Genomic DNA, 12,860 nt, shown 5'->3' with positions numbered 1-12,860 from the left:
CGAGGCCGTACCACCTGTGCAAAGTGCGCGTCTCATGACCACCCTGAGGACAACTGCAACAACCCACTTCACTGTGCAAACTGTGACGGCGAACACGCCGCTTATTCTCGCTCCTGTTCTTCATGGAAGAAGGAAAAAGAAATCATAACACTTAAAGTAAAAAAAAAATCTCTCATTCAGAGAAACGCGCAAGCGTCTTTCTATTGCACAGGGACCTACATTTTCCAAAGTGGCACGGCTGGGGGCACGGCCACAACGGTACTCGGCGGCTGTTCGGACCTCCCAGAGTGGACCGGCGGCATTGCCACTCGCCCCCACTGCGGGACCAGCTAGTGCTGGTCCGCCACCCAGCAAGAGCCAGCAGCCCTCAGGGTCTGCTGTCTCTAGTTCTTTAAGGGCCTCTGCACGTGAGAGAAGCCTGAAACACCCGCGAGCGGACACCGCGAGCGGACATCCAACCCCTCTGCGGAGGCGATGGATACATCACAAAATGCGTCGGCGTCCCAGACACCGAAGGCTCGGCGCAGTTCTCAGGAGCGCGCCAAAAAGGACAAAACCCGCATCACGGGGCCTGGAAAGAGCCCTGTGGGCTAAAGTAGCTTCTCTCTCCTAAACACACAGCACATATCAATAACAACATGGATACACCAATATTACATTGGAACTTTAGAGGTCTCCTCCACAACCTCGACGACGTCAAAGAACTCGTACATAAATATAATCCCAAGGTGCTGTGTGTACAAGAAACGCATCTAAAACCAACACAGTCAGCCTTTCTGACGCAATTCGTCATTTTTCGCAAGGACCGTGACGATGCCAACACCTCTTCCGGTGGTGTAGCAATAATAGCTGATAAGTCCGTTGCATGCCGTGCTCTGGAACTTCAAACACCTCTTGAGGCAGTTGCGGTTCGGGCCTTATTGTTTGGAAAACTAATTAGCATTTGTTCTATCTACATACCGCCTAACTTTCGGCTCCATCGAACAGAACTCGAGGGATTAATAGATGCCCTGCCAGACCCATACATACTGGTTGGGAATTTCAATGCACACAATACTCTTTGGGGGGATTCCCAATGCGATGCAAGAGGCCGAATAATAGAACAAATACTGTTTTCTTCAGGCGTCTGCGTGCTAAATAAGAAACAACCAACATTTTACAGCCTTGCACATAACACATACAGTTCCATAGACTTAAGCATAGCATCCCCGACCTTAGTACCCCGTTTAGATAGGAAAGTTATCCAGAACCTTTATGGCAGTGACCATTTTCCTGTGATCCTGTAATCTACAAAAGAACATGATCCTTCCCCACACGCCCCTTGATTGGAAGATTGCATCCGCAGACTGGGAAAAATTTAAGACGCTGACATATATGCCTCGAAACGCTCTTAACGATTTTAATATAAATGACGCTGTTGCTTATTTTACCGCTTTTGTGATTGATGCCGCATTGGAGTGCATCCCACAAATGAGCGGGGCCCTGAAGAAAAGGCGAGTGCCCTGGTGGAACAAGGATTGCAGGAATGCACGAAAAAAACTGAATAAGGCTTGGGACATGCTGCGCTACTCTCCAACAACTGAGAACCTTATGAACTTCAAACATATAAAGTCCCAAGGAAGACGAACACGGCGCACTGCTAAAAGGGAAAGCTGGGAAAAATACGTCTCCGGCATTAACTCCTACAAACAAGAAGGAAAAGTATGGAGTCGGTTGAAAAAATTAGTAGGCCACCAACCTTACCTCCTGCCTTTCCTCGATGTCCAAGGCAATGACCTTGGAGACCAGGCTAACGCCCTTAGACAGCATTTCGAGCATGTGTCCAGCTCCGAACATTATTTGGAGTCCTTCCATAAACTGAAACAATCTGCAGAGAGCAAGCCATTCAATAGAAAGTGTGGTGAAAACGAACCTTACAACCGTCCCTTCAGTGTTATGGAATTCAGAGCACCATTCAACACTTGTCAAAGCTCTGCTCCCCGAGCCGACCGTATTATGTATGAGATGATCAAGCATCTGGACTCTAACGCTCAAATGGTTCTGCTGTCCCTCTTTAACACTATTTGGGCAACTGGGTTCCTTCCACTGGCATGGAAAGAAGCCATCGTAGTACCCATTCTAAAACAAGGTAAAGATGCATCCTCAGTAGAGAGTTACTGTTCCATTGCTTTAACAAGTTGTCTTTGCAAACTTTATGAAAAAATGATAAACCGCAGGCTCTTGCATTTCCTTGAAGAAAACGAACTGCTCGATCCTTATCAATGCGGCTTTAGAGAAGGCTGTTCTACAATAGACAGTCTTGTTCGCATAGAAGCAAATGCCCGCAATGCTTTTGTACACAAACAGTTTTTTCTGTCTTCCTCGACATGAAAAAAGCATATGATACAACGTGGCGGTTTGGAATATTACGAGATTTTTCAGAAATTGGTATCTGCGGTAATATGCTTAACATAATTGAAAGCTACTTATCAACTCGCACGTTCCGCGTTAGAGTTGGCAATGCTCTGTCCAGACCATATACACAGGAAACTGGGGTGCCGCAGGGAGGCGTACTCAGCTGTACGCTTTTCATCATAAAAATGAACTTGCATTCAGCAATACCGCACGGCATGTTCTACTCCCTATATGTAGATGATATACAGATCTGTTTCAAGTCATGTAACCTCGCAATCTGTGAATGGCACATCCAAATTGGACTGAACAAAGTTTCTAAATGGGCTAGAGAAAATGGCTTTAAAATCAATCCCAATAAAAGCTCATGTGTGTTATTCACACGGAAGAGAGGACTGACCGCAGATCCCAATATAGACTTAAATGGGCAGCGCATACCTGTAAACACAGAACACAAATTTCTGGGCATTGTTCTGGATAAAAAATTAACTTTCATTCCGCACCTAAGATATCTTAAGCACAAATGCCTAAAAACAATGAACATTCTGACAATCTTGTGGCATGCAACATGGGGCAGTGACAGGAAGTGCTTGATGAATGTCTACAAAAGCCTTATGCGTACATGCCTAGACTATGGGGCTGTGGTTTACCAGTCTGCCACTCCAAGTGCCTTAAAGATTCTTGACCCCATTCATCACTTAGGTATCCGCCTGGCTACCGGTGCCTTCAGGACAAGTCCTGTAGAGAGTCTCTACGTTGAAGTCAACGAGTGGTCGCTTCATCTTGTCGGAGTTGTCGGACGATCCCACCGCTGTCAACCAGATGTAAAAGTCGTCGGACGATCTCGCCGCTGCCCCCTTTTGAAGGAGTTGAAGGTCGTAGAGAGGAACTCTGTGAACAGGATTTATTTACATTATTTACATCTTAGACAAGACATACATCGACAGTCTAGCGTGACTCCCATATGGAGCCTGCAAGACTAACATACAGCAAACAGCTTACGAGCACACAGCTCACTAGTAAATCTCGAGCACGACAACGAGCACACATAAGCAGCCGACAATCGCTGCTTATAAGCACTTGGCCCCCCCTTGATTCCAAGCGGACGGAAACGTTCGTCCAGTCATCGTTCGACGTCACCGAAGATGACCCGCCCTTTTGGAGGTGGAGGAGGACTCACAGACACGTGTTGCCCAGGTTTCAGTGCCGCACAAGTTTCAGTGCCGCACACACACACAGGTGTAAAGGTCCGGAGCCGACGTCAAAGGGGCTTCGTAGAACTCTGCTCCGTCCTGGGTGGCGCGCTGGGTAGCACATTCCTGAGCTGACCCCGCGCCACGTGGCTGCCGGTTATTCGCAGTTCTCTGAAGTGCGCCCCGTCCGGTTGGATTGGAACACGTGCAGCAGGATTAAATAGCTGGCACGTTGTCACCCCTTACGGCCATTCCTAACAATCTTCAGAAGTCGTACTGCAGTTTCCTTTACTTTCTGAAAGTTGACGTGAACCGCGACCATCCGTGTTATAAAACCATAAACGACCTCGCATCTGCAAAGCTGTTTGATAATCGACCTGCAGCTAGAGAACCATTTTCTCTGCGCGTCAGAAAACTTTCTGAGGAAATGGAAGTTCTGACTCTTGAGCAAAGCCTTATGGTCCCAGCGAAGCCACTGCCGCTGTGGCAGTGGCAGCACATAGAATGCGACACATCCTTCGTGGAGGTTACAAAACACGCTCCAGAGGCACACATAAGAATGCATTTTTTAGAACTCAAGCACAAGTACCCGTACACGCTTCGAAGTCGCACGCTGGCGTTTCCTACACAGCTGTCAGCCCATCATTCTCCGAATCCAACGTTATGCACCCGGAAACGAGCATCTTCACCGCAGAGGCTTACGCAATACCCTCTGCTGTTCAACAAATCAAGAAAACAAAGCTACAGAAAGCCATTGTATTTACAGACTCTCTATCTGTCGTAAAATCTCTGATGTCACTCAAGAACCTCAAGAATCTCATACTCACTAATCTATATTCACTCTTGTGCAAATTATATTCGTGTAATAAACACGTCATAGTATGTTGGGTGCCTGGGCACAGGGACATCGAGGGCAACATGCTCGCTGATGAAATTGCCAAATCCTTTACAAAAAAAGCTGGCAACTCTTTCATAGGTATCGCACCTCCAGACCTAAAACTATTTTTGTGCAGAAAACTTAGAAAGCATTGGCAACAGATGTGGGATGCTGAAACTTCCAATAAACTCCATTTAATTAAGCCACACTTAGAAAATTACACACCAGTAACAAAAACACGGCAAACTGAAGTCATTTTCTGCCTCCTTAGGATAGGGCATACCTATAGCACACACTCTTATTTATTGACCAGTAGCGAAGCTCCAACCTGTTGTAAATGTGGCGAGACACTGGCCGTCCTCCATGTCCTGCTGGAGATTCGCAAAGCGGAATCTCAAAGGAAAAAGCACTTCTCTCTAGCGTACCGACAGCAGATCCCTTTACACCCATGTATGTTCCTTGGTGCTGACCCGCTTTTTAACCCAAAAAGTGTTTTTAACTTTTTACAGGGTGTTGACGCATTACAAATACTAGGCCTACATGTTTCGTAGCACGGCCTCTAATCAGAGGCTCCTGCTACAAAAGCAGCCCTTTGTATAGCACTTGCCTCCGGGCCCTTTCACTTAAGGACCTCGTTGAGGCAGTAGTGCTACGTACATATATACATTTTTAGTACCTCACACCTTCATGGTATAACTTTTAGGTTAACAGCACACCTCACAAGCCATTGTCATTATGTTAACATGTTTATATCCTGCTTCTTGTCTTATGCCTCTATACAGCCACACTATCTCGTCATAGACAGCCACCATACCCTTTGTTGTTATCTTTCTCACTGACTACATAACACCATTTTTGGCGCTCTTTGGCCATGACTGGCCCTTGCACCACAAAACCCTATACATCATCATCATCATCTTTATTACTTGTGAAGGTATTCGCATTGTCGCTAAGAAACTTAAAAACTCATCATCATCTGGCGTTGACAGCATCAATATGAAATTTTTGAAAAACACTGTTGAAACACTGTTTCCGTTCATTGCAACTGACCTTTTGCAGAATAAAAATATGACCAGATTTGCGGCTAACAACAATTTATTATTACCCATGGTTCATACCAATTACGGCAAAAAAACATCTTCCTTCACTGCAATTTCTCTTTGGAATGAATTACCATCAACCATAAAATGCTGCACTTCTCTTGCAATTTTTAAAAATCACCTTAAGCATCATTTCCTGCGATAACTTAACTACGATCTGGCGGTGTACCTTTGACTTTTATCTCACATGTCATTTCTTGTATTTCACCCACGCTTTTTTCCGACTTTCTGTTATAACGTGCTTTTCCTGTTTGATTGTAAATGACATGTCTAATGATGTATTTGATCTGTAGATGTTGTTTTATAATACGCTAATTTGCTGTCTATTGATATCACCATCAATGTTGTTATTATTAACCGAGGGTCCCACTACAGTTCTTTGACTTTGGGACCCTCGTCTGTATATTCGTCATGTAATTACTTTTGTTTTGGAACCAATGAATCTGAATCTGAATCTGAATCTGAATACTGTTCTACCATTCTGGCATGCGTTTTTTTCACAGTCCCTGCAGCATTCTTAATTGTGGAAGACTGGCTGACAGAGAAAATTGCTCCAGTTCACAAGTCTGGGGTAACACACAATCCATCAAATTTTCATGCAATCTCACTCACCTTTTCCATGTAAAGTTTTTGAACACATTATATTCACTCAACTTGTCAATTTTCTCGAGCCGAACCAGTTTTTTACACCCTCACAACATGTCTTCCGCAGGAATGTTTCTTGCAAAACACAGCTTCTGGGATTTACTAATGACCTGCATCATTTGCTAAAATCTCGATTTTTAATGGATTGTATATTTTTAGATTACTTTAAAGCATTTGACAAGGTTAGTCATCAGTTGCTACTATTTAAGCTTGGCCTAATAAATCTAGATCCTAACGTGCTTAACTGGATTGGAGCTGTCCTTTCTAACCGTACTCAGTTCGTTAGTTCGTTTCTGCTAATACTGTTGATTCCCCAGTCCAACCAGTGCTATTGGTTGTTCCCCAGGGGTTTGTATTGGGACCAATACTTTTCTTTGTTGTTCCTTCTCCATCATTCCATTGTAACCATGCTGTCATGAATCATAATTATGCCGTTATTGTCATGCCATTGTCATCATTTCATTGCAATCATTGTTTGTTGTCATATCATTGTGATACTGCCATGGTCGTCCCATTGTAGACATTCAGCTTTGTCACCTGATTTTTGTCTTAGCGCTGCTGTCAAGTCATCATCATGATACACTCTTCGTCCCACTGTTCTCATGCCATCATCATACCAGCGTCATCACTTCATTATCGTCACCCCATCATCATCAGTTTGTCGGCGTCATTTCTTTGTCATTCTATCGTCATATACTGTTGTCATGGCCATGGCTGACTCTTGTGAGCACGTGTTGTAGTAAAATGTGCCGATTGTGAAGAGTATGTGTCGCATGTGGGCTACTCAGTGGAAATCACAGAATGACCACTGCAGATTCTAAATAAAGGTGTCTTCGGCAATACAATGGTGTGCTACACTGCTTAAATGTTATTCGCAATAATGCCAACAGTCATCAAGAGATTGCTGCTGCCAGAAAAAAAGCCTTGCGCCAGCCAATTTTCTTTTTATTTCTGTGAAGTTTCGGAATCCTAAAGGTTACGAAGTTGATAGCTATTAAACAGTGCCCATGTGGCATGTGTAGAGCGAAAGAAGCTATTGTGCAATATTGTAAAACTTTAGCATGTGAAAAAGCATCCTGAAGCATTTTGCTGTTGTTTGTTACATAACGGAAAAAGCACAAAAGCTAAATAAACTCAAACTGTTCTTTGAAAAGAGCGGCTGTTGTCATTACCTCAGGTTTCATAATTGTAGGTATAATTTTCATTGGCATTTTCTATCCTTGGGTGGCTTTGGGCTGCCTTACCAGAGTGACCACTTATTCTTATGTTGAACCGATTTGGGTATGTCACTTTTGCTGAGGCACTTGTTCAATTCTTCATTCATTTGCGGTTTGGGGGGCTTGTTGGTTTCCAGATTATTTAAATTATAGTCGGGTACAACTTTAGAAAGAAGGGGAGGCTCTGCCGAGATGACCAAAGCGCGACAGCCAATTGCTTCCGCGACTAAAATTGCTCCGCGATTGCCTCCACGACTCAAAAGAACATGCTTCTGAAACACGTAATTCTCGTTATGAAGACATTTGTATTTTGATGACTGGTTTGGTAGAGCTCTTGTGATAGGAATGCTACAGCACATGCTGGATTGCGAACGAAAAATAACCCCATGCCCTCTACAATGCTGCGTGTTGTCTGCTATTTAGCGTCATTGCAAGGGACAAAAGAAGAAAGAGCAGCTCTCTATGGCTTTCACGCTAGTGTACATCATGGCTTTCATGCTAGTTTACATGTACACGGCACATTTAATACTTGTTTTCCGAGCTCAAAATTAAAGTTGCTTTATAAGAAGTACTTAATGCATTTATCGAAACCATTGCAAACCTAGGGCGAGAAAATGATCAAGGCAGGAAAGGCACAAAAATGCTTCATTGATGGTTTTAAATAAGTACTCTTGGTCTTAAATAGCATAAAAGTTATAGTTTTGGTTTTGTGTTTCCGTAAACTTTTTTTCAAGAATGTAATAGGTTTTTCTTTTTTCGTTCCCTTTCACGGCTTTCTTTTTTTTTCTTTTTTGCAAGCCAGCAGCCTCACCAGATCGCGTAGTGTAGCGTAGCGATGCTCGCTGCAATCCTTCATCGTCAGATTATGGCTCAGTATAAAGGAACGCAGCACAAATGGTGCATCATAAGCTCGCAATAATATTTCCGGCATGATAGACCACCACAAACAGTTTGGGAATTCACTCTGGCGAGGGGCAGAAGCCCACAACTGACACGATTCGACCCAGTTCGAGGTGCGGGCAGCCATCTTCTCCATGAGTGGGGTCACCAGCCGTACCATATGCCATATGCAGGCCAAGAGTGGGGTCACCAGCCGTGCCATATGCCATATGCCGTGGCCGACAAAGAACCTTGAGCCGCCGTTGCCTAGCAACGACGCCGCTCGCTCCACCAGATGTGCTCTGTTGGGGTAGAGGGACAGGAGGTATCGCCTCGCGGGGGTATATATATATGCGCTTCGCCTCAGTGTATTTAGTCGTTATGGAGAGCGTGAAAGAGACAGAACAACAGAACGAAGCGAGGAAGAGACAACGCACTCAAGAGACGCCAGAAGGAGCGTAGCCATGTAGCTCTTGCTATCGCAGTTCAACTAGGGTTAACCAGAGCTAAACCACAGGCAATTTTTTTTCTAAAGTTGTAACCAATTATAGAAGGTAGAAAGGGGTTATCCAAACCATATTCTCACATTTGTAAGTCCTTCCACATGATCAAACCTCGAATTTGCATAAACTGAGGCATCCATTTGGGTCTAAGCTCATCGGAAAGAGCAACCGAAAAGTTACTGTCATTTTTTAGCGCAATATGCCATTGTAATCTAAGTCTACAACTGGCTTGTGACCAGCAGGTTTCCTCAGCATCTAAGAAATTCAGCCATCTCCATAAACATTTATGAGAATATTTAAAAGGTACAATAGTTAATTCAAACGAGCAGTTTGAAACCCTTTGTGTTGTGAGTTTTATAACTTATAAAAAGAATCGAATGGACGTTTTAGCAACATATCAAAAGCTTTTCTCATAAACTGCCAACAACTGAAGGGGTTGAGACAGCGTATGGTTCTTTGAATTTCTCATTTCACAGCATAACGATGTAAAATATGGCCTTAAATTATTGCGAGACCACTCTTGTGCCACCCAAGACAGTGTGTATTTCCTATGCAGGAGGCTCCAAAGACAGAAGTCCAACCTCAACATGATGTGGCATATGGGCATTTTGTGTTCATGAAATATTAAGGGAGAACCATATTTATCTGCAGCATAAAAGTCAACAAAGTAGGTTATTAGGAAGGCTAACACTTGGCATTCCAATATTTATCTGTTTCTTTTTCCCATGTAGAATATCTCTTGTCAAGCTTTATAATTCATACAGCAATCATTGAACCAGAAAGAGTTACATAGTGCCTGAAGGAAATATTTCGCAGTTCTTAGGCTCTTTACAAGCAGTGCTGCTCATTTTGACCTCTTTTGAGTGGGCTATCTTAGTGTGGGCTTGAATTCACTTTGTCCATCTGCACCATGCTGTTCCATGCTGCACATCAGTCTGTGGCATCCTTCAAATATTTTGGTTTATTGTTCAGATAAAAGATGGGGGAGCATAAAGATTAATATTCTTGCATTTATTCCTCTTTTAATCATTTCCACTGATGGCAAATAAGTAGGCTATATGCTTGTTTGTGCTGCCAACTGAAGCCTTTTGTCTGCCTTCTTTATTGCCTGCAGTTTCCCAGAGCTATATTGCGACAGCTGGCGAAGACAGTGTGATCACGATATCACAACTCTATCGTATCCTTTTTGGTTTACTTTTTTTAATTTCAAAGCAATATACTTTTACAAAAGCATGCACACCACGTAAAATATATATAGTTAAGTTGCTGATTGCAACTAACATATGTGGGCTTTGGCAAAAGAAGTCAAGGCATTGTTTGTCACTTAAGCACCCTGCCAGTATACAGCGTTGATTTCCCAGAAGAATCCTTAATGTGTTGTTATAGTTAAACCTTGTTATAGAGAAATATTCTGTAATAAAATAATGGATGTAACAAATGAAACCTATGTGCTTCATACCTCAGTTTAACTTGGCAAAATTTTCCTATCAACGAATTTCACAAACTATATTTTCTCCTGAACCAATGAATAATTAGCCATGTTAAGCCATATTATTTTCTTTGGCAAGCCAGTGCTATTCTGTAGGGCTGAAATTCGACAACAAAGGACATTCGAAGAGATAAGGGCTGCTCAATAAGTGATGAAACGAAAGTTTACCTATGTAACTTTGAGAGGGGAAGATGGAACTATGGATATGGAGAGCAGATGCAGGCAGCTAACAGTTTTGTAGAGATTAAGAGTATGAAGCAAAGCTGGCCAGTACATGTGGTGCATAGGACACTCAAGTAACTGTGGGTACATAGGGAAGGGACATGCATTTGGGAGAGTTTGGTGATTGGACTAACTAATGAGATCAGGAAATTTTTAGGTACAAGTTTGACTCAGTTTATGCTAGTTGGCCAACTAGAGAAGCCTTCCTTCTGCGCTGGACTATGAGCAGACTTCTGATGATTTACTTTGCGGCACTCGTTTAAAGCAGCTGTTCATAACACATTTAACTTGTCATCGAGCAATAAGCTAAACCTCCCATCTTCCTCAATGGCTTGATGCAGGGCCTTGGGCATGTGGCATTGGGAACTGTGCCAAAGGCATATATCCATACTGCTCCCAGTATGTGGTGCATTGAGTGCCTAACTGTGCTCAGGTCATTGTAGCATAGTGTGATTGGTTTGACGGCCATTCTGTATATTTCACCAGTGCAGAACAAGTGAACACAGTGAATACGGTGGCAGCAAATAATCGGCAGCAAATTTATGCATTTTGTGATGGGGCCACATGCAGTGAGTGATAAAACCATTGAGGATTGTAAGCCGCTTGCTTTTTCAACATGTATTGTCACTGTTTCAGGTGTAGTACTAGGTGCGCCAACAACAATTTAACTTCAGCGTGCATAAAATTGGCTGTTGCTTCCCTCTGAAGTCACTACTTGGTGGGCAACAGTTGGTTTGCTACAAAGTTTTAACTTATAAGGTTATCTTTACATGGGGAGCCAATCAAGACTCCTTTGCTGTCTCAAATTAATAACTGTGAAAAAGAAAGCAGAAGCTCTAAATTATTCGAAAATTAAATGTGCCATGAACTATGTGCTTCTGTGATAACTCTGACATTTCAGTGTTCCACATTTTTGGAAATTTCCATCAGTGATGTATATTTGTATTTATAGTATCATGAGAACCCAACAAACACCGACACCAAGGACAACATAGGGGAAATTACTCGTGCGTAATAAATGAAGTAAAGAAACGATATATTAATGGAAATAAAAGTGGATGAAAACGAGGGTCTCATCCAAACATAACGAGGGTCTCAAATCCAGCAACATTGATGCCTATAGGTAGCATGCGTGGGTTTATTGACCAGTTGCCTTCACCCAAAAAGATCACATTCTCGTGACGCCTGTGCTAAAAAGGACGCTCCGCGTCCACCGCCAAGGTCTGTGAGTGGTGGCGCTGGCTAACACTGCCAGGGTTCTACTAATACACATAAATACCCAAGAAAAGTGGATTTTTCATCCACTTTAATTTCCATTAACGTATTGTTTCTTTACTTCATTTATTACGCACGAGTAATTTCCCCTATGTTGTCCTTGGTGTCAGTGTTTGTTGGCTTCTCATGATATGACTAACAAAAATCGGGCCCCTCGGTTAACCCCCTTTCTTCTCCTTTGTATTTGTAGGTAGTTCATGACGAGTGATGCTCTCCAGTAGCACTTAGTTGTAGATGCTTATCTGTGGTAGTGGTGCTTAATCATATGGCATGAAACAACTTTCTGTGCATATGCTTTTACACTTTCTCTGTATGTTTTCATTTAGATACTAAAGCATCCAGACATAGTTTTGGGCTTTGCCTCTTGCACAAGGCACTAGGGAATGCTGGTAGTCACCCACCATGGTGGCTATGACATGCTACTGCTGAGGTCTCTGATTTTATTGTTGGCCATGGTGGCTGTACATGTGGGCCTAAATTTAGGTGATGTGAAAGGTACAAAACCCAAGTTAATCTGAATTAATCTGGAACCTTCCGCTATGGTCTCTCTCGTAAAGCATGTGTTGCTTTGGAACATCGAACCCCAAGAATCGGCCACTGCTTGTTTGAATTCTCATGTTCCTTGACCCATGCTCACAACTTTTCCAGAGGAGCACACACATTTAGTGCAGCGTGTGGCGTGCCGCTTGTATGGCCACATCTCATCAGTCAAGGCACTGGCTTGCTGTCGACCTTCAAACTTACCCGGCCGTGAGGAGAGGCTGCTCGCCTCTGTGGGAGGTCGTGCTCAGCTGTGCCTCTGGCGTATCAATGCCTCCCGACAGTGTGAGTCACTTCCCGTTTGTTTGACTCATTTTATATATGTCACTGTTTATGATACCCGTACCAAGTACTGTCATGTAGTGAATAAGTTTTTGAATGCACTCTTATCAAAGCCATTGCTATGCCTTGAGTTCTCTGAAACACCACGAGAAATATATGAGAATGCAGAAAAAAATATAGCTTTTTCCATCGTTTTTCTTGCCAAAAAAAAAATTCACCTCGTATGCAGGGCTTCATCTATATGAAC

At 43.1% G+C, this 12,860-nt stretch overlaps 1 protein-coding gene across 5 annotated transcripts in view; it reads left to right on the top strand.

Moving 5' to 3' along the window:
* The window catches only part of LOC135909425 (tRNA (34-2'-O)-methyltransferase regulator WDR6), a 443,227-nt gene that overhangs the window by 334,648 nt on the left and 95,719 nt on the right, over positions 1 to 12,860 (top strand). For all 5 annotated transcript variants that reach the window (XM_065441378.2, XM_065441379.1, XM_065441377.1 and 2 more), the window contains 2 exons: positions 9,920 to 9,982; positions 12,440 to 12,616. In XM_065441378.2, coding sequence (XP_065297450.1) covers positions 9,920 to 9,982; positions 12,440 to 12,616 — 240 coding nt within the window. The remainder of the gene's footprint in view (positions 1 to 9,919; positions 9,983 to 12,439; positions 12,617 to 12,860) is intronic.

This window comes from Dermacentor albipictus, unplaced genomic scaffold (assembly GCF_038994185.2).
Source record: "Dermacentor albipictus isolate Rhodes 1998 colony unplaced genomic scaffold, USDA_Dalb.pri_finalv2 scaffold_17, whole genome shotgun sequence".
NCBI lineage: Eukaryota > Metazoa > Arthropoda > Arachnida > Ixodida > Ixodidae > Dermacentor > Dermacentor albipictus.
Note: the sequence above shows the minus strand (reverse complement) of the source record. Positions and strands in the feature narration are given on the sequence as shown.